The sequence below is a fragment of the Larus michahellis genome, chromosome 22 (genome assembly GCF_964199755.1).
Source record: "Larus michahellis chromosome 22, bLarMic1.1, whole genome shotgun sequence".
NCBI classification, from domain to species: domain Eukaryota; kingdom Metazoa; phylum Chordata; class Aves; order Charadriiformes; family Laridae; genus Larus; species Larus michahellis.
In genome coordinates, this window is record NC_133917.1 from 5,657,220 (window position 1) to 5,679,516 (window position 22,297).

The 22,297-nt window shown below is 67.5% G+C and overlaps 3 protein-coding genes across 9 annotated transcripts; 2 read left to right on the plus strand and 1 right to left on the minus strand.

Annotated features, from left to right (window-relative positions):
- The first annotated feature begins 488 nt into the window (after positions 1-488).
- STAT2 (signal transducer and activator of transcription 2) lies at positions 489-7,392 on the plus strand. 5 transcript variants are annotated; one of them, XM_074565202.1, is made up of 24 exons: positions 489-544; positions 981-1,054; positions 1,192-1,323; positions 1,434-1,584; positions 1,674-1,772; positions 1,861-1,953; positions 2,030-2,108; positions 2,212-2,297; positions 2,392-2,540; positions 2,652-2,810; positions 2,911-3,063; positions 3,165-3,185; positions 3,291-3,384; positions 3,505-3,561; positions 3,633-3,716; positions 3,812-3,919; positions 4,441-4,576; positions 4,660-4,709; positions 4,804-4,892; positions 4,963-5,099; positions 5,210-5,398; positions 5,484-5,541; positions 6,390-7,141; positions 7,218-7,392. In XM_074565202.1, the coding sequence occupies exons 3-24, from the start codon at positions 1,193-1,195 to the stop codon at positions 7,346-7,348; spliced, it is 3,006 nt and encodes a 1,001-aa protein (XP_074421303.1). In that variant the 5' UTR covers positions 489-544; positions 981-1,054; position 1,192; the 3' UTR covers positions 7,349-7,392. The 5 variants fall into 5 exon arrangements, with proteins under 5 accessions (XP_074421303.1, XP_074421306.1, XP_074421305.1 ...); XM_074565203.1 differs by having other exon boundaries at positions 527-599; XM_074565201.1 differs by lacking the exon at positions 489-544 and adding an exon at positions 563-637.
- Positions 7,393-7,578: 186 nt separating this feature from the next.
- IL23A (interleukin 23 subunit alpha) lies at positions 7,579-9,205 on the minus strand. The gene is made up of 4 exons (XM_074564794.1): positions 9,035-9,205; positions 8,778-8,876; positions 7,852-7,977; positions 7,579-7,731 (listed from the first exon to the last, which is right to left on the minus strand). Exons 1-4 carry the CDS (start codon positions 9,203-9,205, stop codon positions 7,579-7,581), a joined length of 549 nt encoding a protein of 182 aa, XP_074420895.1.
- Positions 9,206-10,800: 1,595 nt separating this feature from the next.
- On the plus strand, positions 10,801-22,044 carry PAN2 (poly(A) specific ribonuclease subunit PAN2). Of its 3 annotated transcripts, none has more exons than XM_074565194.1 (26): positions 10,801-10,870; positions 11,551-11,851; positions 12,347-12,516; positions 12,689-12,809; positions 12,893-12,970; positions 13,129-13,396; positions 13,604-13,946; positions 14,486-14,582; positions 15,174-15,293; positions 15,478-15,597; positions 15,671-15,799; positions 15,962-16,161; positions 16,575-16,717; positions 17,052-17,158; positions 17,644-17,742; positions 18,239-18,315; positions 18,866-19,007; positions 19,266-19,403; positions 20,071-20,130; positions 20,248-20,338; positions 20,417-20,574; positions 20,690-20,833; positions 21,029-21,208; positions 21,330-21,423; positions 21,507-21,704; positions 21,782-22,044. In XM_074565194.1, the coding sequence occupies exons 2-26, from the start codon at positions 11,570-11,572 to the stop codon at positions 21,814-21,816; spliced, it is 3,594 nt and encodes a 1,197-aa protein (XP_074421295.1). In that variant the 5' UTR covers positions 10,801-10,870; positions 11,551-11,569; the 3' UTR covers positions 21,817-22,044. The 3 variants fall into 3 exon arrangements, with proteins under 3 accessions (XP_074421295.1, XP_074421297.1, XP_074421296.1); XM_074565196.1 differs by having other exon boundaries at positions 16,578-16,717; XM_074565195.1 differs by lacking the exon at positions 10,801-10,870 and adding an exon at positions 10,912-11,098.
- The last annotated feature ends 253 nt before the right edge of the window (positions 22,045-22,297 follow it).

The following is a 22,297-nucleotide window of genomic DNA, read 5'->3' on the forward strand; positions in this document are numbered from 1 at the left end:
CGCAGCCCGTCCCTGTCCTCATGGCTCTGTCCCCACGGGCTGTCCCTGTCCCCATGCCTCTGTCCCCGTGTCCCTGCAGCCTCTCCCTCTCCCCACAGCCCGTCCCTGACCCCATGCCTCTGTCCCCCTGCCCCACAGCCTGTCCCTGTCCCCATGGCTCTGTCTCTCTGCCCCACAGCCTGTCCCTGTCCCCATGGCCCTGTCCCCACGGCTCTGTCCCCACGGGCTGTCCCTGTCCCCATGGCTCTTGTCCCCGCAGCCCGTCCCTGTCCCCATGGCTCTGTCCCCATGGCTCTGCCCCGCAGCCCGTCCCTGTCCCCACGGCCCGGCCCGGCCCGGCGCTGCCCCCCTCAGTCGCCGCTTCCCTCGCTGGCCCCGCCCCCTCTGACGTCATTTCGGGGAAGCCGGCAACCCCGCGGGCAGCCCGTCCTCGCCGCCGGGGGGGGGGCGTGGCCTCGCCGCCGCGCTCCGCCAATCGCCGCGCAGAGAGGGGAGGGGGCGTGGCCTGCGCGCCTTCCTGGTCCGGCAGCCGGGAGCGGCCGAGGTGGGAGCGCGGCGGGGGCCGGGGGTCCCGGGGGGGGTCCCCCCTGCAGGTTCGGGTACGGGGAGCCCTGCTGGGGCCGGGGCCGGGGCGCAGGTAGGGGATCCCGGTCGGGGCACGCAGGGATCCCCCTGGGAGGGGGTCCCTTGGGGGTGTCCCCTGGGGCGGGGGGTGTTTAGGGGCACCCGCCCCCCTGGAGCCCTGCAGGGGGGACACTTGGGGTGCAGGGGACCTGCCTGGGGGGGTGCCTGTGGGGGTGCAAGGGGGGACCATGTCGGGGAGCCTCCGGGGAGGGGACCCATGGGGTGCGGGGGGCCCTCGGGGAAGGGGGGGGGGGGAGCGTGTGCCCCCAGCCCCTGCAGCTGGGGACAGCTCGGTCACCAGCACCGGGGCCCATGCGGGAAACCTCCACCCCTGCTCAGCCCTTCTCCCGGCGCAGGACGGGGGCTGCTGGCCCGCGGCCAGCCCGAGTCGCAGCGCAGGGACCCCGTGGGACCAGGGGGCCGCAGGCAGGTGCGTGGGGGCGCAGGGCGGCCCGGGGACCGGGTTGAGCATCCTCCCGCCGTGCCGTGGCCGGGGGGGGGGGGGTGGGGTGGTCAGCAGGGATGGCCTGACGCCTGACGCCCGCCCCCTTTCCCCATGCCCCCCAGCATGGCGCAGTGGCAGGAGGTGCAGAGTCTGGCCAACGCCTGCCTGGAGCAGGTGCACCAGCTGTACGCGGGGGCGGCGTTGCCCATGGTGGTGCGGCAGTGCCTGGCCTCCTGGATCGAGGACCAGAACTGGTAACAGGGCCGGAGGGGGGTGGGGGGTGTATGTACGTCTGGGTCTGGGTCTGGGGGGCTCAGTGCCGGACGGGGCGTGCCGTGCCGGCGCTGAGCCCGCGGTGCCGCAGGCGCCAGGCGGCCGAGCCGCTCTCTTCCCACGCCCGGATGCTCTTCCATTCCATGCTGGCGCTGCTGGGCGAGCACCTGGGCAGCCCGGGGCTGGGCGACGAGGACTTCATGCTGAAGCATAACCTGCGCAAGGCCTGCCGTGACCTCCAGGTGGGCAGGGGGGGCCGGGGCCGGGGGGGGAGGAGAGGGGGGCAACGAGGGTCTCTGCGCCCCGCTGACCCCCCCCAGCCCCTCCGCAGGCCGAGTTTGGGGAGTGCCCGGAGAAGTTTGCCAACCTGGTGGACAACCTGCTGCAGGAGGAGCGACGGATCCTGCGCCTGGGGCAGGCGGGAGGGCAGGTAGGCCGGGGTCTGTGTGTCCCCCCCCCCCACCCCCCAGCCCCACGGGACCCTGCCGGCCACTGCCCGACGCCCCATGTCTCCGCAGGGGGGGGCTGCCCCGGCACCTGTCGCACCCCCAGAGAGTGACCGGGAGCAGCAGATCCAGCGGCGCTTGGCCGAGTTCCACGTGGCCCTGCAGGTAACGGCCCCCCTGGGCGCCCCCCCGCAAGGACCCCAGGTGCTACCCATCCCCTCACCCCTCTCTGCCCCCCCAGGAGGCTGAACGTGCCTTCCGTCACCTGGAGGACCTGCAGGACACCTTTGACTTCTGCTACAAGGTGCACTACCAGCCGGGTAAGGACCGATCCTGCCCACACCGGGGGTAGACGTGGGACAGCGCTGCCCTGCGCCCCCCCTAATCCCCCCCCGTGACCCCCTTCTCGCCCCCCTCCCGCAGGCGAGGCCAGGACCAGCGACCCCCAGTACACCCAGCAGGTCCAAGCCCTCCAGGCCAAGCTGCAGATCCTGGACCGGCAGCGGCGGGTGAGATGGGGACCGGGGTTGGGCTGGGGGGTGTCACAGCCACCCTGCACCCCCCGGCTCAGGCACGTGTTTCCCCCCCCCCCTCCTCCCCCAGGAGGTGCTGGCGCAGATGCAGCAGCTCCTGGGGCGCAGCGAGACCCTGCGGGATTTCCTGCAGCAGGAGCTGGGGGCCTGGCGGGAGCGGCAGCAGCGCGCCTGCATGGGGGCCCCCGCCGACACCTCCCTGCGCCTGCTGGAGACCTGGTAGGGCCTGGATGGGACGGGGACGGGGACGAGGGACAACAGCTGGCCCCTGATGAACGCCCCCCCGGCCCGCTTCCCCCCCCCCCACCCACCCACCCCCGGCACCCGCAGGTTCACGGAGCTGGGCCAGGGGCTCTTCCAGCTGCGGCAGCTGCTGCGGGCGCTGGGGGAGCTGCGGCAGAAGGTGACGTATGAGAGGGACCCGTTGAGGGAAGAGACCCCCCTCCTGGAGCGGCGGCTGCAGGAGCTGCTCACCTACCTGCTGAAGAGGTGGGGGGGGGCTGGGGAGGGGTGTCGGGGTGTTTTGGGGTGGTGGGGTGGGGGGGGATGGTGGTCCAGGGGGCAGCCCTGACCCTCCCGCTGCCCCCAGCGCCTTCGTGGTGGAGCAGCAGCCCAGCATGCCCAACGCCTGCAAGCGCCCGCTGGTCCTGCGCACCACCAGCAAGTTCTCGGCCCGCGCCCGCCTCCTCGTCCGCCTCCACGACCGCAACCACGGCATGGAGGCCAGCATCCACATCGACAGGTCGGGACCCCCCCCGGGGCTAACCACCCCCCCTCCTCTGCCCAGCCGTGGGGGTCCCGAGACCCCCCCGCTCCCCGCTGACGCCCTGTTGTCTCTTGCAGGGACCCCCCCAAGATAAAAGGGTGAGAGCCGAGCGAGCGCTGCGGGCAGGGCTGTACCCCACACACCCCCCCCCACCAGGGGGTCCCGGCCCCGCCGACCCCGCGGACCTCTCGCTGCCCCCGCAGGTTTCGCAAGTTCAACATCCTGACATCGAGCAGCAAAACCCTCCTGGCAGGGGACAGTCCCCAGGACGGGCTGGTCTGTGACTTCCAGTACCTGGTAGGGTCCCTCCCCCACACCCCAAGACCCTCATGTCCTCCATGGTGGGGGGGGGGGGGGGGGGTCAGGACCCCATCGTCCCCCCACCCCACCCTGGGCTGACCCTCTCCTGCCCCGCAGACGCTGAGGGAGCAGAAGGACAGCAGGTCGGGCAAGGGCGGCAAAGGCACCGGCGAGGTGGGTGCGGGGCTGGGGGGCGCGGGGGCGGCGGGTGCCACGCGGTGCCCCACGGTGCCACCTCCGCGCAGGGACCCCTGGTCGTGACGGAGGAGCTGCACCTCATCACCTTCACGCTGGCGTACGCCTACTGCGGGCTGGAGCTGGAGCTGGAGGTGAGCTGGGGGGGACCGGGGGGCCTGGGGAAGGGCCGGAGGGGTTGGGGGCGGCTGGTCTGACCTGTCCCCCCCCCGCCCCACTCTCCCCACAGACCTCCACGCTGCCCTTCATCATCATCTCCAACAACAACCAGCTCTCCAGCGCCTGGGCCTCCATCCTCTGGTTCAACGTGCTCAACAGCGTCACCAGCGACCGTATGGTGAGCGGGACCCCGCGCCCTCCCCGCTGCCCCCGCGGGCTCCGGGGGTCCCGTCCCCATCCCTGCTCCTCACCCGGTCTCCGTCCCTGTGTCCTGTCCCAGGTTCCTGGGCTCTGTCCCTGGTCTTCCCACCGTGCCCTGTCCCTTCTCCTGTCCCCAGTCCCTGCTCTGTCCTTGTCCCAGTTCCACCCCTGTCCCCTGCCCCTGTGCGTGTCCCCGTCCCCTGGTCCCTGTCCCATCCCCTGCCCTGGTGCATGTCACTGTCCCCTTGTCCCTGTCCCATTCCCATCCCTTGTGCGTGTCCCTGTTCCCTGGTCCCTGTCCCATCCCCATCCCCTGGTCCCTGTCCCATCCCTGTCCCCTGTGCAAGTCCCCGTCCCCTTGTCCCTGTCCCATCACCATCCCTTGCCCCTGTGTGTGTCCCTGTCCCCTGGTCTCTTTCCCATCCCCGTCCTCTGCCCCGGTGCGTGTCCCCGTCCCCTGCGGCGTGTCCCCGTCCCCGCTCACCCCGTCTCCCGCAGGACCAGCAGTTCTTCTCCAAGCCGCCCCCAGTGCCCTGGCCGCGGCTGGCCGAGGTTCTCAGCTGGCAGTTCGAGAGCGTGGCCGAGCGGGGCCTGAGCAGGGACCACCTCCTCATGCTGGCCGAGAAGCTCTTCGGTAAGGCCGGGTGCCAGCCCCGAGACCCCCCGGGGCCGGGACAGGGGCCGTGCTGCCCCCCTCACCCTGCTCTCGCCTCCAAGGCTCAAAGCCGTCTCCGGAGAGCACCTTGACCTGGCCCAAGTTCTCCAAGGTGAGTGGTGCCCGTCCCCCCGTGGCCCCGTCCCAATGTCCCCCCGTTCTCCCGTAGCCCCGTCCCCCCCCAACTCACCCCCCCTCTCCCACAGGACGGCGCCTCCGGCTTCTCCTTCTGGGCCTGGCTGGACGGGATCCTGGGGCTGCTCCAGGAGCAACTCAAGGAGCTCTGGAAGAATGGGTAGGAGCAGGGCCGGGGGGGCCGGGGGGGGGGCACCGGCAGCCGCTGGGGCTGATGGTGCCTCCCCCAGGCTCATCCTGGGCTTCGTGAGCCGTAAACAAGAGAAGAAGCTGCTGAAGGGGAAGCGGACGGGGACGTTCCTGATCCGGTTCAGCGAGAGCGTGCTGGGGGGGGTCACTTGCACCTGGGTGGAGCACCCCGAGAGCGGTGAGCATGTTGTCGTCCCCCCCCCACCCCGCCACCACCGGGGTCGAGCCCCTCACCCGGGCCTCAGGCCTGCCCTGGGCACTGACTGGGGCTGTCCCCCTGCCCCGCAGGACGCCCCGCTTTCCGCTCGGTGGTTCCCTACACCGCGGCCGAGCTGGCGTCCCTGGCGCTGCCCGACATCATCCGCGACTACCAGCTGCTGGTGGAGGAGAACATCCCCGAGAACCCCCTCCAGTTCCTGTACCCCGACACCCCCCGCGATGAGGCCTTCGGGCCCTACTACAGCCAGCGGGAGGAGGGTACGGCACGGTGCGGCGTGGCGCGGCACGGCACGGCGCGGGGGCAGTGCCCACCGCCCCCTCCGACCTCTCCTCTTGTCCCCAGGGAACCTGTTGGAGCAGAAGAGGTACCTGAACCGGCGCCTCATCCGCGTGTCCTCCAGGTGAGGCAGGGGGACGCCTTGGTCCCTCCGGAGGGAGGTCCCTCCCTCTTCCCCCGTGGGAAGAGGGACCCTCAGCCTTGTATCCTTGTACCCTCACCCTGACCCTGGCCCTGTCCTAACCCCAGACCCTGACCCTGACCCTGACCCTGACCCTGTCCTAATCCCAGACCCTCACAGAGACCCTGACCCTGACCCTGTCCTAACCCCAGACCCTGACCCAGACCCTGACCCTGTCCTAACCCCAGACCCTGACCTTGACCCTGTCCTAACCTCAGACCCTGACCCAGACCCTGACCCTGACCCTGTCCTAACCCCAGACCCTGACCTTGACCCTGTCCTAATCCCAGACCCAGACCCTCACAGAGACCCTCACAGAGACCCTGACCCTGACCCTCTCCTAACCCCAGACCTAGACCCAGACCTAGACCCAGACCCTGACCCTCTCCTAACCCCAGACCCAGACTCTGACCCTCACCCAGACCCTGACCCTGACCCTGTCCTAACCCCAGACCCTGACCCAGACCCTGACTCTGACCCTGTCCTAACCCCAGACCCTGACCCTGACCCTGTCCTAACCCCAGACCCAGACCCTGACCCTCACCCTGACCCAGACCCTGACCCTGTCCTAACCCCAGACCCTGACCCAGACCCTGACTCTGACCCTGTCCTAACCCCAGACCCAGACCCTGACCCTCACCCTGACCCAGACCCTGACCCTGTCCTAACCCCAGACCCTGACCTTGACCCTGACCCTCACCCAGACCCTGACCCTGTCCTAACCCCAGACCCAGACCGTGACCCTCACCCAGACCCTGACCCAGACCGTGACCCACCGTCTCTCCCTGCAGGCAGGCAAATGAGTCGTGGCAGACAGAAGAAGAGTTGGTGGCTGCTACGGAAAACCTGGAGACGCTGCAGCTGCAGCCCGGTGGCCTGGGGACACAGCAGCCCGGTGGCCTGGGGACGCAGCAGCCCGGCAGGTCGGGGACATTGCAGGTCCCATCTGGGAACCTGGGGACGCAGCAAGCGATGGCTGTGAGCCCAGGGATGCCGCAGCCCCCGAGCTCAGGGACGCAGCAAGCAGTGGCCGGGAGCGCGGGGATGATGCAGCCCGAGGGCTCGGGGACGCTGCAGCAGCCAGGGCCCCAAGGCCTGGGGCCACCGCGGCCACTGCAGGTGGGATCGGGGGTCTCGGAGATGCTGCAGGCAGGGATTGGGGACCTGGAGCCGCAGCTGGTGCTGCAGCGGGTCCCCGAGGGCCAGGGGACGGTGGCACCAGGGGGTGTGGGGACGCTGCCCGTGCTGCCCGAGGGGCTGGGGGTGCTGCCCGAGGTGGCCGGGAACGTGGGGATGCTGCAGCCAGTGGTGGGGGCTGTGGGGCCGCTGCTGGTCCCCGAGGACGAGGGGACGCTGCCACCGGAGCTGAGGGACCTGGAGCTGCTGCACAGGAGCCTGGACATGGAGGAGCTCCTGCAGACGCTGTCGGAGGGGCTGGAGCCGGGCTCGGGGACGCTGGAGACGATGGAGGCACCGGAGCTGATGCCCAACATGGCAGAGGCCACCGACGCGGTGGCAGAGGGGCTGGGCCCCGGGCTGGCGAGTGAGTGTCGGGGCTGAGGGGGGACACGGGGCGGGAGGGGGGGTCCCCTCGGCACTGACCTCTCCCCATCCCGCAGGCGCCCCCACGCTCCTGAATCCCCACGACCCGTTCCTGCCGCAGCTCGAGGACGCAGCCCTGTCCCCTGTCAGCTCCTTCTTCGCCACCGACTTCCCCCCGCTCCATATCGACGCCAACGACTTCCAGTGACTCCCCCCCAACGCCCCCCCGTAAATAAACCTCTTCCCCACCCATCTGCCTGCGCTGCTTGCGGGCAGACCCGGGTTGTGCCATACGCGGGGAGCCGCTCGTCTCCTTCAGCCTTTTATTAGAAACTCATAAATACCCGAGATAAATAGGGAGCATCGCACATAAATAGCCCCTCGGGGCGGAGGGGAATAAATAGTCGGGGTGGGGGGGGGAAACACAGCCAGCCGGCCTCAGCGGGGGCTGGCGCTGGCGCTGTGGGTGAAGACGCGGCTCATGACGGCGGTGAAGGACTGGAGCCGCTGGAGCGCCAGGTGCCGCAGCAGCAGCCGGTCCCAGTTCCCGATGGGGGACATGGGGTGCGGGGGGGGGCGGCTGTGCTCCTGCTGCGGGGAGAGAGCGGGGTCAGGGGCGGGGGGAGCCCGAGGCTGCGGCCGATGGGCAGCCACTTCCCCGGCTGCGGGGGGAACAGGCTGCCACACAGACCCCCCCTCCCGCCCTCTCACCTGGACGTGGCCCAGCAGCTGGTCCAGCGCCGTCTCCAGCTGGGGCAGGCGGTGGGTGGTGAAGATTTCGGAACCCAGCAGGTCCTGGTAGCGCTGCAACCCTTGGCGGATGCGTTGCAGGCAGCGCTACGGGGAGCGGGGTGTGAGCTGGGCACCCCCCCACACCCTTCCTGGCACCCTGGAACCCCTGGGCACATCCCTCAGCATCCCTGGGATCCCCGGGGACATCCCTCAGCTTCCTTGGGACCCCTGGGGCACCCCTGGAACCCCCGGGCACGTCCCTCAGCATCCCTGGGACCCCTAGGGCACCCCTGGGACCCCTGGGCACGTACCTCAGCATCCCTGGGACCCCTGGGGCACCCCTGGGACCCCCGGGCACGTCCCTCAGCATCCCTGGGACCCCTAGGGCACCCCTGGGACCCCCGGGCACGTCCCTCAGCATCCCTGGGACCCCTGGGGCACCCCTGGAATGCCCGGGCACGTCCCTCAGCATCCCTGGGACCCCTGGCTACCCCCAGCACCCCTGGGAACCCCAAACACCTCCCTCAGCATCCCTGGCGACAAACAGGCACCCCTGAGAACGGACCCCCCCATGCGCATCCCTCAGCATCCCTGGGACCCCCCCCCCCTCCCCGGGCACCCCTGGAGACCCCAGGCACATCTCTCAATGTCCCTGGGACCCCCAGCACCCCTGGCTACCCCAGACGCAGCCCTCAGCATCCCTGAGGACAAACAGGCACCCCTGGGAACACCCAACATCTCTGGGACCCCCGTGCACATCCCTCAGCATCCCCAGGCGCCCCTGGGACCTTCCAGCACCCCTGGGACCCCCAGGCAACATCCCCCAGGCTCATCCCCCCCCAGGACGCCCTCAGGCTCCCTGCCCGCCCCGCCGCGGCCCCGCAACACCCCGTGTCCCCCGGTACCGTGTTGTTGGTGTCCAGCGTGGAGGGGTCGCAGGCGTCACTGCAGCGGATCCGGGGGGGCCAGTTCTCGGGGTCCTCCTCGCTCAGGTGCATCTCATCCTAGCAGCGGGGGGGTCAGCGGTGTCCCCAGGGCCCCCGCACCCCTCCGGCACCCCGCACCCTCGGGGCACCCCTCCTGCCGCGATGCCCCGCACCTTCCAGCGCCCACAGCCCCCCGGCCGCCCCGGTTCCCCCCCGGCCGAGCCCCCCGCGCTCACCAGGATCGGGTGCGGCTCCTTCAGGGTCGCCAGCAGTCGCGACAGCTCCCGGGAGAGGCTCCTGCAGGCGGCCCAGTCGGTGCGGCGGTCCGGGACCGGGACCGGGGCCGCGGGTGGCGGGAGCAGCAGCGGGAGGCAGAGGCAGAGGAGGATGCAGCGGAGCGAGGCCATTGTCTGTCGGTCTGTCGGTGCCGCCACCGGCGCCGCCACCGGGCTCTTATGGGGCGGCGGCAGGTGGGGAATCCCCGGGGCAGGTGGCACCCGCCCCCCGTTACTGCGAAATCGCCGCCTCCCTCGAAAGCAGAACCGATACCGGGCCGGGGTCCCCGGGCTGCGCCCCGCCGCGCCCGGCCCCGCGCCGCGACGGGACGAGACGGGACGGGCAGGAAAACCCGGGGCAGTTCCTGGCGGCTCCGCGCCCGGGGGCACCGGGACCGGGACACGGCGACCGCCCCGGGACCCCCCCGCCCGCCGCACCTGAGCAGCCCCGCCCGCCCCGCCGAGCGTACCGAGCCCCGCCGGGCGCCGGCCGTGTCTCCCCCGTGTCCCCCAAGTGTCCCCTTTGTGTCCCCTCGGTGCCCTCCCCGGTGTCCCCTCGATGTTTCCCCCAGTGTCCCCCGCTGCCCCCCGACCGCACCGGGACATCAGCCGGGGCGGCGGCGGCTGGCGGCTCCCCGGGGCCGCGGTGTCTCGGCGGGGCTTCCCCGTCCGCGGCCCCCCCGGGACCCCCGCAGTCCCCAGTCCCCGCCGGGCCGGGCCGGGTCGTGCTGCCCGCGGCGCCGCAATCTCGGCGGCCCCGACGGGGCGGCTCCGGCGCTTCCCGCTCCCGCCCGGCGGGGCTGCCCCCGGCCTTCCCCGGGCCCGCGGGCACGCACCGGCCGCGCTCAGGCACCGGCCCGCTCCGGGGGGCCGGGAAGAGCCGCCCCCCCATCCCCGTCCTGCCCGGGGCGTCGCGTCCCCTGGGAGTTTGGGAGGGGGAGGCCGGGGCCGGTGGGGCTCAGCACGACGCCCGGCCACCGTGCCCTGCCCCGGGGCGCCGCGGGACACGGTGGGACTCCGTGGGATGCCAGGGGACCCCGTGGGACGCCAGTGGGACATGGTGGGACGCCAGGGAACAGCGTGGAACGTTGTGGGGCGTTTGGAGACACATTGGGACGCCATGGGGGGGACACGCTATGTGACACCAGCGGGCACGGTGAGACCCCCGTGGGGCGCGGAGGGACACTTGGGGACCCCGTGGGATGCCAGCGGACACGGTGGGACATCATGGGACGCTGTGGGGCACCCTCGGCCGCTGTGTGACACCGGTGGGCACGGCGAGACCCCGCAGGGCGCTTTGGGGCACTTTGGGACCCCGTGGGATGCCAGAGGACACGCCGGGACGCTGGGTGACACCCGTGGGCCGCCGCGGGAGGCCGCGGGATGGGGCGAGGCCACAGGTGCCGCAGCGGAGAGGCAGCTCCCGGGGGTCTGCGCGGTGCTGAGCGGGTCGGAGGGGGTCCCGGAGCGCTCCCCCCGTCCCCGGGCTCTCCCGGACCCGGGCGTCGCCCCGCCACGGCCGGTTTCAGTCCTTTTGTCCCCTCCGCCGCGCCGTCCGGCACGCTGCCCGCCGCGCCGCTTAGTCCCGCCTCGCTCAGGCGCTGATTGGCCGGCGTCCGCGGCTCCGTGCTGCCATTGGTCCGCCGGCCCCGGGCGAGAGCGCGGGGGGTGGGTGGGTGGGGTGCCGTTGCCATAGCGACGGCGGGAGGGGCGGTGGCGGTCCCGGCCCGGCCCCGGCGGCGCGGCGGGACCGGCCCGGGAGCGCGGCCCCGGCGGGGCCCTGCCCGCGGCTGCTCGGTAACGGCGGGCGCGGGACGCTGTGGGTAACGGCCGCCGCGGGGCGCGGGGCACTGTGGGATGCTTGGCCGGAGCGCGGGGGGTTGTGGGTAGCGGCCCCGGGCCCGCGGCGCGGCGGTGACAGCGGGGGCCCCGCGGCTCGGGCCGGGCCTGGGCCCCCCGCGCCCCGCCCTGCCACGCCCGGCCCCGCCGCCAACGGCAGCGGTCCTGTGGCCGCCGATACCGCTGGTGCGTACGGTGTCGGTCTCCGGAGATAAAGGAGACGGGTGCGGAGCTGGCCCGGTGCCTCCCCGGCGGGGGGGGAGCCGGGCTGCGGCGGGGGAGGCTCGGGAGGGTCAGCGGGAGCCCGGGCGGTGCTCTGAGCTCCAGGAGCGTCCGGCGCCCGGTGGGGGTCCGGCTCCCGGGGGAAGCTGCCTGATGCACCGGGGCTGCTGCGGGCTCCCTCCCCCGGCGGCTCTCGGCCGTGACGGGGCTCTGACTGTGTCCCGGGGAAGGGACTTTACCGTCCCGGCTGCCTGCGTAGGCCCGGTGCTGCCGGTGTCCCTGGCCCGAGCTCCGCACCTTACACTCCCTGGGGATTCCAGCTGCCTTTTCCGTGCCCTGGAGTCACTGGGCCTTCTAGGAACCGGGGGGCCCTGGCGGTTCTCACTGACCGACTCAGTTCCTTCTCGGTTTCAAAGGGCGACGCTGGTTTTCACCATGAATTTTGAAGGTCTCGACCCCTCCCTCGCTGAGTATGCACCCCCCCTGCACCCTGCGCTGGACCCCGTCTTGGACCCCCATCTCAACCCCAGCTTGCTGCAGAACGTGGAGCTGGATGCCGAGGGGGTGCCGATAGAGGGGATCGCGGTGCCGGAGTCGGTGCACCTCATGGAGGGCATGTACAGCGAGCTGCACACCGCCGTCTCCGAAGTGGGGGTGCCCGTCTCCGTCTCTCATTTCGACTTGCATGAAGAGATGCTGTGGGTTGGGAACCATGGGGTAGGTGCCCGCTCCGGCAGCAGGGCAGGGAGGGTCGCTGCCCCGAGCTGGACTGTCTGCGCCACTCCTGCTGCCCGCTGTGACCAGTGTGGGACAAACTGCCTCTGGGTGGAGAGCGGTTCAGCACAGGGCCGAGCTGGAGAGTCCTGCTGAAACCAGGGTTGTGCTGCGCCGGTGCAGAGCTTCTGCCCGGCGGTGGCTGATGCGTCTCAGAGCATGAGCCTCTTGGTGTTTGCCATGTATCTTTACTGCCCTGATGTGTGGGGCTGCTGGAGCTTTTGGTTCTTTACTTGTGTCTGCATGTATCTGCCCCAAAAGGAAAAGCAGTCTTCCACAGTTTGGGGCACACAGGGGGTGGGAAGCCCCACTGTGGGCTGGCTGAGGCCGTAAGGCAGCCGATAGCTGCCTCCCCTTGGGACAAAGTGGCGTTTGCCTGTGTCACATCCAAGTGAAGCTCAGGTGGGTCATGACGAACCTGTCCCCGGCTGGTTTTAGGGCCACGCCACCTCCTTCTTCGGCCCGACGCTGGAGCGATACTCCTCCTTCCAAGTGAACAGCAGTGATGACATCCGCCAGATCCAGAGCCTGGAGAACGGTGTCCTTTTCCTGACCAAAACCAACCTGAAGTACATGTCACGAGGAGGCCTCATCATTTTTGACTACCTGTGAGTGCCTTTCCCTGGCAGCAGGCGCACACCTTTCTCTGGGGGTGCGCAGTGCCCCTCTGCTGGTGGTGTAAAAGCTACATCTGGGTGAGGGCGAATCCTCCGCCCTGTCCCTGCTGCCTCCCTGAGCTGGGCAGGAGCGCGAGGGCCATCCTCTCCCCCTCTCCCACAGCATGGATGAGTCCGAGGACATGCACAGTCTCCTGCTGACAGACAGCAGTACGCTGCTCGTTGGTGGGCTGCAGAACCACGTCATTGAGATAGACCTCAACACCGTCCAGGAGACGCAGAAGGTATGGCTGGGCTGGGGGCTGCTCCCTGCTGCCGGGAGGTGCTCTGTTCTGGAGCTCACCCCGCTCCTCTACCTCCTTCCCAGTACACCGTGGAGGTTCCCGGCATCACTATCATGAGGCAATCCAACCGCTTCTTTTTCTGTGGGCACACCTCAGGGAAGGTAACGCCAGCCCCGTCCTACCTGGCAGCCTTGCTGATGGCTGGCTTCCCTCCAGGGTACCCTGGAGTTGGTGTCCAGCTTCTCCCGGAGCCCGAGGGGCTCCCGAGTAGCCGGCAGCTGCCTGCGTGACCGCCAGCGTCCCCGTCTTACCCTTCCAGGTCTCTCTGCGCGACCTGCGCACATTTGTGGTGGAGCACGAATTCGACGCGTACTCGGGCAGCTTGTCTGATTTTGATGTCCACGGGAACCTGCTGGTGACCTGCGGTTTCTCCAGCCGAATGAACGGCCTCGCCTGCGACCGCTTCCTGAAGGTGTACGACCTGCGCATGATGCGGGCCACCACCCCGCTGCAGGTCCACATCGACCCCTTCTTCCTCCGCTTCATCCCCACCTACACCTCCCGCCTGGCCATCATCTCCCAGACAGGTGGGTGACGCTGCGTGTCCCCCCTGCCGACCGGGGTCTGCTCCCCTGGTGAGAGCGGGGCGACAGTCTCGGCACTCCTCAGGCTCAGGGTCAAATCCCAGTGGGATAGAGTTGTCCCCGTAAGCGAGATGTGTGCTGGGTCACCGTGTGCTAGCCCAGCTGAGTGCTCCCTGGTGTCACATCACTCCACGCGTCCCTCTCGCGCAGGTCAGTGCCAGTTCTGCGAGCCCACCGGCCTCGCCAACCCCGCTGACATCTTCCACGTGAACACCGTTGGGCCCCTGATCATGACCTTCGATGTCTCGGCCAGCAAGCAGGCCCTAGCCTTCGGCGACTCGGAGGGGTGCGTCCACCTCTGGGCCGACTCCCCGGAGGTCACCTTCAACGCCTACTCCCGGGAGACCGACTTCGCCTTGCCCTGCATTGTGGACACGCTGCCCCACTTGGACTGGAACCAGGACCTCGTGCCGCTCTCGCTCATCCCCGTGCCGCTGACCAATGACACCCTGCTCTCCGACTGGCCCGCTGCCAACTCTGCCCCGGCACCCCGGTAATTTGCCAGTCTCTCCCAACGAAAACCAGCAGGGGAATTCTGGCCCCGGCAGAGTTCCTCTCCTTCCCTGGGTCTCGGCAGCAGGAGAGCGGCTCTGTTGCTCGCCCGTCTCGTGGCGGGCACTGCCCTTCCTCATCATGTGCCCTGGGAAAGGCAGGATAAGTTCCCTGTGGCGGAGCTTAACTGCTGGGGTGCAGTAACTGGGCAGGTCTGAGGATGGTAGGGTATGGCCAAACCTCTGTCTTCCTGGTGGGGAGATCCCGGTGGGATCCTGGCTGAGTTCCGCCTGTGTGGAAACTTGTTTTTCCTCTGCCTGAGCCCTATCCCAAATGCGCCTGCGCTCAGCGCTGCTGCTGTGTTCTGCTGCAGCCCAGGTGTTTTGTTGGGACAGAAAATGAACACTGAGGTCCAGGGGGAAGGACGAGCAGAGGGAACTCTCGTGACCCACTGATGGGTCCCCGAACACACCCAGCAAGGCCCTTGGTTAAACGATGCTGCCAAACAGAGCAGCCTCTGAGTCGTGGTGTATTTTGCAGGCGAGCCCCTCCGGTAGATCCCGAGATTTTGCGCACCATGAAGAAAGTGGGGTTCATCGGCTACGCCCCAAACCCGAGGACCAAGCTCCGCAACCAGGTACCTCTTTTCAGGAGGGGATTGTGCGGGGCGTGGGGTACTTCTGCCGGCAGCGCAGGTCTGCAGTTCAGGGGAGGGATGGAACTCTCGCTGCTGAACCCCCTCAGAGCTTTCTGCAGGGCTCAGAACGGGGGCGAGGGATGAAGTTCTCTGGCTTGGGGTGTCTCAGGAGGCAGTTTTGAGGCTACAGGTTTTCTTCAGCAGTGTCAGTGGGTGAGCCAGCCCTGGGGCAGGGCTGGAGTCCCCCCCTCCCGGGGCCAGAAGCCCAGTTCTATTGACAACTCGCTCTGTGGTAGGAAAGGTTTGAGCTGTCCGGTTTGGAGGTTTATGGCATGTCCCTCGCCCTTGGGAAAACACTGCTGTGTTCCGCCCTTGCCCGCAGCGCCGCTGTAGTTTCCCACAGTGATAAGTCCCTTGCAAGAAGGAAGGTGTGGAGGCCTCGTGCAGGTTAAGGGAGGGCCCCACTCCTTTCTGGTTTATTCCTTTGCTCATTCGGGGAGGCAGGAAAGCCCAGGAGTTGCTTGTTTCAGTACACGGTGCTTCGCTCCACCTCAGGGTTCAGCCGTTCTTCCCTTCTCTTCCCCCTCGCAGATTCCCTATCGGTTAAAAGAGACGGACAATGAGTTCGACAGCTTCAGCCAAGTCCCTGAGTCCCCCATTGGGCGAGAAGAGGAGCCGCACCTCTACATGGTGGCCAAGAAGTACAGGAAGGTAGCGGCCTTCTGGGGCACAGCACGGGGGGCTGGCTGGGAGTCCCCAGGCTGGGCTTGTCTGGGGCGAAGGACCCGCCTGGGCCCAAGCGGCCGCCCATGTCTCCGTGGGGAGCACCTACGTGTTTCGCCAGTGTCCCGTGGTGTGGGAAGGTGCGTGTTTAACGCATTGCGTCTCTACTCAGGTCACCATCAAATACTCCAAGCTGGGGCTGGAAGACTTTGACTTCAAACATTACAACAAGACCCTGTTTGCGGGCCTGGAGCCCCACATCCCCAACGCCTACTGCAACTGCATGATCCAGGTGGGAGATGCCCCAGCCCTGCCCAGACCCCCGCGGCCACCGGGACCTCCCCTGACTGCTCCGTCTCTGCCAGGTGCTGTATTTCTTGGAGCCGGTGCGCTGCCTGGTCCAGAACCACCTGTGCCAGAAGGAGTTCTGCCTGGGCTGCGAGCTGGGCTTGCTCTTCCATATGCTGGATCTGTCCCGAGGAGACCCCTGCCAGGTCCGTGGTGAGCCCAGCGTGACCTGAGGCCGGGTTGCCTGGGAGGGTCAGAGAGATCACAGAGGAGCCGGGTGGTGCCGAGTCCTCGGGTGATGGCATCAGTCAGGGTGGAAACTCCTGTCACTTGACCTCGGTGACATGCCACTCTTGCCCCATCCCCAGGGAAGCAACTTTTTGCGGGCTTTCCGCACAATCCCAGAGGCTTCGGCGCTGGGGCTGATCCTAGCTGACTCGGACGAAGCCACAGGGAAGGTGAACCTGGGGCGGCTGATTCAGAGCTGGAACCGTTTCATCCTTACTCAGCTGCACCAGGAAACCCAGGAGCAGGAGGGACCGCAGGCGTATCGAGGAGCTGGCAGCAGGTAAATTCCCTGCCCGGGGACAGGACAGGGAGTAACCGAACCAGGGAGGGGGTCTGGCTCCCGGAGGCCCCATCCATCGCTCAGGAAGGAGCTTTATTGCCACCCACGTCTGCCCTGAGGGAACACGCGGAGCCGCAGGCTGCCCCTACGGCAATGTATGAACCCTATGCTGAACCCCTGTCCCTCCTAAGCCTAAATCCCCTGCTCGATGGGTTGGGGCTGCGCAGAGGGCACTGGCTCCGGAAGCCTGATGGCCGGTTCCCCGAGAGCTGCTGGAATTTGGGTGCTGGCCCCAAACCACCCTTGTGCACCCTGAAATGTGTGGGTCCCTGGCGCTCAGCCCACTGTACCAGCCAGCCCCACGCTGCGGGAATTGCCGGGATCTTGCTAACCCTGGTGCTCTTTTTCTGCAGCAGCTTTGGGTCCTCGGGGGACTCTGTTATCGGGCAGTTGTTCAGCTGCGAGATGGAGAACTGCAGCATGTGTCGCTGTGGCAAGGAAACCGTCCGCCTGTCCTCCACGCTGCTCTTCACCCTCTCCTACCCCGAGAGCGCTGGTAACGGGCAGGGGCGGGCAGGGCAGGGTCTGGCATGTTTAACGCTGCTGCGTTTCCCCGTCCGGGTGGGGTTTGTTATCAGTACGGATGAGCCGTGACTTTTCCAGGTGACAAACACCTGCAGCAAGGAGCTGCTGGCCTGGGCTGCGGCAGACCCGGCAGCCAAGGTCTAGTGGCGGGTTTCCAACCAGCCAAGCTTTTGGCTACAGAAAGGTAGATTTGGGGGTTGGCTTTCTCGCTGGTGGCTGTGAGGAAAACCCCAGAGGTTTGGCTGAGCTAAATTGGTAAAGATTTGTGTGTTGGAAGGTGACGTTATTCTCCTTTCTCCCTCCAGAAAAGCCGGTCAAAGATTATGAGTTTGCCCAAATTTTAAAGCGAAGCATCTGCTTGGAGCAGAACACGCAAGCCTGGTGTGAGAACTGTGAGAAGTATCAGCCCACGGTGAGCCTGGGCGCGGGGGGTGCGAGCACGTCGCGCCTCACGGGCTGCAAGGGGGTGTGGGAGAAGGGTGTGAGCACCCCGTGCCGCCGGCTGAGCGGGGGCAGTTTCTCCATTAGTCAGTGGGGAACCTCCTGAGCGGGTGCTGGAGATTCGGTTCCTGACCAGGATGGCAAGCCGGCGCGGCGTCGGGTATTTCCTGGGCTGTGCGAGAGCTGGAACGATGCGTCTCGCAGATCACGCGGATCCCAGCTGAATCCCCCCGGGACAGGGGGACAGAGGGAACCCCCCGTGAGCTGATCACGCCCGCTCGGAGGTGGCAGCCCGCTCCCCACCTCAGGTGCTCTTGCCGTGCCCCCCGGCTACCAGGAAACCGGCCAGGCAGTGGGGCAGAAGTTCTGCAGGAGGGAAGCATGTGCCAAATCCAGTTTTGAGCCTCCGCAGGGTTCTCGGTGCTGCCTGTCTTCCATCTCCTCCTCTCTCTGCAGGTCCAGACCCGGAACATCCGCTGCCTGCCGGACGTCCTGGTCATTAACTGTGAGGTGAACAGCTCCAAGGAGGCAGATTTCTGGAAGACACAGGCTGAGGTGGGGGAGACACTTTGGGGCAGAAGCAGGCTTGTTCTCCCTGGCACACGGGCTTTGCTGCGTGTCCAGTTCTGCGGAGGTGTTTTCACTCTGATCTCGCTGTCTCTAAGTCTCTCGCTCTCCACCCGAGCGTCACCCTACTTTGTTTGCAGAGGACGTGTTGGTATTTGGTCATGCTTGTAGCATGAGCCGTGCGTTCGGAGTTGGAAAAGACAAGATCTCCTGCCATGACAAAGCTGACGGGACTGCAGTAGAGTCACTCTTTCATTCCCCCAGTCCCCCAGGACCCAGGAGCAGCAAGGCAGTGCCCGCTTCCCAGAGCACGAGCCCAGCAGAGAGCGGGCGGACAGTTGGGGTTCCCTCGCTGTCTTTTTCCCTGTCACTGACTTTAAAGTCCCTGTCTTTTTTCCCCCCACTTCTGGCCTGGCTGTCGCCCACGTGTTCCCAAGCCCAGCCTGTTGCTCGGCGCTGACGCTTGCCTGTGTTTCGTTGCCAGTATGCCTTTCAGAGAGCCATGATGAAGAGAGGAGGCTTTGACATCACCAAAGGCAAAGAAATCTCTCTTGGAGAGTGGTAGGTGACCGTTCCTGGGCTGACCACTCTGAGCAGTGACGCCTGCTGGGTTGTTCTCCGGGCCTTGGGGAGCTCAGGGCCATTTCTCATTCTGATAATGATAATCTGATCATCTGCCCGTCTGTAGCTCCTGCTGGGCTCTGAACTGGAACAGTCTCACTGTTGCTCTCGAGACTGTGACCCTGTACGGGCGCCCTGCACCGCATCCCCTTCGGATACGCTTGTCATCCAACTTGTGATCCACTTTTGAGCCCCCAGACCTCATTCCCCTTCCCTTTTCAGCCTGAAAAAAAGACCCAGGACTGTGTATTGGCCCTGTCTGGCAGATATTAGCCGACCACCTTTCCCAGGGGTCCCAGGACCCCTTTCCCAGGGTCCTGCTCTAAGGCAGCTGTGGGGATGTGATGCGGCTCTGGCTGCCCCGTCTGTCCTGCGGAAGGTTTAGGAACAGGCTGGCGTGTGGGGCGGTGGGCGTCCTGCCCCAGAGAGTTGGCCTCGATGACATCTTTGTGACTCCCTCCAACTTGGCCTTCCGTAATTCTCTGTGCAGGAAGGATCTGGGGAACCCCACCACAGGGCATTCGTATCCTTCCGTGGAGGAACTGAAGAACATTTGGATCCCCCACGCCATCAAGATGAGGCTGACCAAGAGCAAGGAGCTGGATGTCTGCAACTGGAGCGAGAGCGATGAGGTAAAGGCTGACGACATCCCTCTGGGGCTACGTGGTTGTGTGCACGTGGGGCTGCGGGAGCAGAACTGCCTCAGAACTGCTTTCTGCCGAGCGTGTGTGGTCGAGAGAGAATGAGGCTGTCTCAGAGACGCCTCGGGTGAGCGTGGAAACCTCTGGGACGGTGGTGAGATGAGCTCTGGGCTTTGGGTTGGAGGCCTGGGAGGTGCCTGGCAGACAGTCGGGGCTCAGATGTTTCCCCGGGGCCGGTTCCTCTTGCAGTTGAGCCCAACTGACGACCCGGAGTCAGTGTATATCTACGATCTAATGGCCACCGTCGTCCACATCCTGGATTCCCGCACTGGGGGCAGCCTGGTGGGGCACATCAAAGTGGGAGAGACCTACCACCAAAGGAAGGAGGTGAGAACCCTGCGGGACGGGTGCTCTCCCAGCCACAGGCTGCCCGAGAGCTCCCCGGGAGTCCTGCCTGGCCGAGGCATCCTTGCCCCATGGCTTGCTCAGGGCTCGGGCAGTTGAACAGACCCGTTCCTGGGTCTCGTGCAAGTGTTGAGCGTTTGGCTGGATGTACTGGGCAGCCCTAAAGCGCCAAGTGCTGCTGGGGCACCTTACGGGGAGGGAAGGGCCGAAGAAGCTCTTCCCACACTTGGGCTAGTTCCTCCTGGTCGCGGGCACGTTGCCAGCAGGTCCTTATACTTCCAGGTAAGGGCTGGGACGTCATCTCCCTTCCCGAGGAAAGGGGGCTGGTCTGGGCAGTCCTGGTGTCTGGTGGAGATGCCCAAGCCAGGAATTCCCGGAGTGTGTCAAGGCTGCAGCCCTGGCTCTTATCTGTTGCATCTCCGTGGAGTTTTGGTTAGGAGTCGGCACAGACGGTGCCTGTCCAGCCCCAAGCGCTTCACATGCACATCGTCACCACCCAGGCCAGCAGGGATTTCCCCACGGTGTCCCAGGAAGGGCGGGAGTTCCCACATGGCATCGTCACACCCCTCTTTCCCTGGTAACTGGGTAGAGGAGTCATTGCGTTTGCCTGGGGGGGCCCCTAAGGCCGTGCCTGTGTCTCTCGCCCCAGGGAGTCACACACCAGCAGTGGTACCTCTTCAACGACTTCCTCATCGAGCCCGTGGACAAGGTGAGCGCTCGGGGCAGTGCCACCCTGCGTCGAGGCCAGACCATGGCTGCGGGGCCCCCGGGGAGGGGGGTTTCCCCCACGCCGGGCTGCCCCTGCACTGTCCCTCTCCCCCTGCAGTGTGAGGCGGTGCAGTTCGACATGAGCTGGAAGGTGCCGGCTATCCTGTACTACGCCCGGAGGAACCTCAACGCCAAATACAACCTCGTCAGTGAGTGTCTGGGGTGGAAGTGGCCGTGTGGCCAGCGACGCCGGCTGGCGGCTGATCTCCCTTCCTCTTTTGCCGCAGTCAAGAACCCCATCGAGGCCAGCGTGCTGCTGGCGGAGGCCTCCCTGGCTCGCAAGCAGCGCAAGTGCCACGCCACCTTCATCCCCCTCATGTTGAACGAGATGCCACAGGCAGGCGACCTGGTGGGGCTGGACGCCGAGTTTGTCACGCTGAACGAGGTCAGGCCTCCCTGCAGCGGGGGACAGGGGAACAGGGCAGCCCCTGTGGGTGCCCCCAGTCCCCAGAGACTTGCGGGAGCTGGCGGTCACCGCGCTTTCCTCTCGCCCGCCGCAGGAGGAGGCCGAGCTGCGCAGCGATGGGACCAAATCCACCATCAAGCCCAGCCAGATGTCGGTGGCCAGGATCACGTGCGTGCGCGGGCAGGGCCCTAACGAGGGCGTCCCCTTCATCGACGACTACATCTCCACCCAGGAGCAGGTATGGGGCTCCCGCCTGGCCTCGGGCAGCTCCCCAGCCCCGCAGGGAGGACATGGACCCACTCTGCCTCCCGCTCGATGGAGGGGCACCCGTGATGATGACAGCCCCCTCCCTGGGACAGTGGCAGGGGACTCCGGGAGGGCGCAGACCCCCCTGGCCGTCCCAGCCCGCCTCCACAGGCCTCGCTCTCCGCAGGTGGTGGATTACCTGACCCAGTACTCGGGGATCAAGCCGGGAGACCTGGATGCCAAGATCTCCTCCAAGCACCTCACCACTCTCAAATCCACCTACCTGAAGCTGCGCTTCCTCATCGACGTGGGAGTCAAGTTTGTGGGCCACGGGCTGCAGAAGGACTTTCGTGTCATCAACCTGATGGTGACAGCACCGCGCCCCCCTCCCTCAGCCCGGGGTCTCGGTGGGGGGTGGTGCTGGGAGCTGGTGGCAGCACCGGGCTGCCCCTCCATGCCCTGTCAGCAGGACCCTCTCTTCTTTCCAGGTGCCCAAGGACCAGGTGATCGACACCGTCTACCTGTTCCACATCCCGAGGAAGAGGATGATCTCCCTGCGCTTCCTCGCCTGGTATTTCCTGGGTCAGTGGCCAAAGCCTGGGACCTGCGGCAGGTTTTTCCCCCGCCTGGGGTCCCCACCAGCTTGACCAGGGCTGTCCCCACAGACCTGAAGATCCAGGGGGAGACCCACGACAGCATCGAGGACGCGCGCACGGCGCTGCAGCTCTACCGCAAGTACCTGGAGCTGAGCCCGCAGGGCGCCGAGCCCGAGGAGTTCCGCAAGGTGCTCAAGGGGCTTTACGAGAAGGGACGCAAGATGGACTGGAAGGTGCCTGAGCCCGACAGCCAGAGCAGCCCCAAGCGTAAGGAGCCGCTGCCCCCCCTCCCGGTTCCCCCCCCTTGTCCCCCGCCGCCCCCTCACCCTGCTCTCTCTCGGCAGACGGGGCCGTGTACCCCCCGGTGCTGGCCCTCTGACTGGACCCCACCGAGGAGCAGCCCCGGGACCCCCCGAGGGAGGCGGACACGAGTGGAACTGGAACCAGCAGCGGGGACGGGGCTGTCCCCGACCCTGCCCGACCCTCCCGGGCGTCCCCCGGGGCCCGGTGCCCCGGGACTCCCTCTCCCTGCCGGTACCGGCAATCACCGCATCCCCCCGGCCCCTCGCCCGCCGGCTCGGGCGCCCTCATAAAGCAGACTCGGACACCCGCGCCGCCGTCTCCTCCTTGGCTCCGGGGTTAGGGACTGGCAGCGGAGACACAGGCGGGAAGGACCCGGGCCCGGGCCGGGGCTGGCACCGGGGAGGCGGAGCGGAGGAGCCCGGTGCGGGGCCGGGGCTGGCACCGGGGAGGCGGAGCGGAGGAGCCCGGTGCGGGGCCGGGGCTGGCACCGGGGCTGGCACCGGGGAGGCGGGGCCAGTGCAGGGGCGGGGCCGGGTCGGCCGTGGGGGCGGAGTCAG

Bases quoted from the DNA above. Each gene is read 5' to 3' on its own strand.
- STAT2 (XM_074565202.1), top strand. From the start codon at position 1,193: ATGGCGCAGTGGCAGGAGGTGCAGAGTCTGGCCAACGCCTGCCTGGAG. The intron at 1,954-2,029 runs GTAACGGCCCCC...CTGCCCCCCCAG, and splicing joins AGTTCCACGTGGCCCTGCAG to GAGGCTGAACGTGCCTTCCG. The intron at 3,186-3,290 runs GTGAGAGCCGAG...CTGCCCCCGCAG, and splicing joins GACCCCCCCAAGATAAAAGG to GTTTCGCAAGTTCAACATCC.
- IL23A (XM_074564794.1), bottom strand. From the start codon at position 9,205: ATGGCCTCGCTCCGCTGCATCCTCCTCTGCCTCTGCCTCCCGCTGCTG. The intron at 8,877-9,034 runs GTGAGCGCGGGG...CCCCGCTGCTAG, and splicing joins AGGAGCCGCACCCGATCCTG to GATGAGATGCACCTGAGCGA. The intron at 7,978-8,777 runs GTACCGGGGGAC...CGCTCCCCGTAG, and splicing joins CGCTGGACACCAACAACACG to CGCTGCCTGCAACGCATCCG.
- PAN2 (XM_074565194.1), top strand. From the start codon at position 11,570: ATGAATTTTGAAGGTCTCGACCCCTCCCTCGCTGAGTATGCACCCCCC. The intron at 15,294-15,477 runs GTAGCGGCCTTC...GTCTCTACTCAG, and splicing joins TGGCCAAGAAGTACAGGAAG to GTCACCATCAAATACTCCAA. The intron at 16,718-17,051 runs GTAACGGGCAGG...TTCTCCCTCCAG, and splicing joins CTCCTACCCCGAGAGCGCTG to AAAAGCCGGTCAAAGATTAT.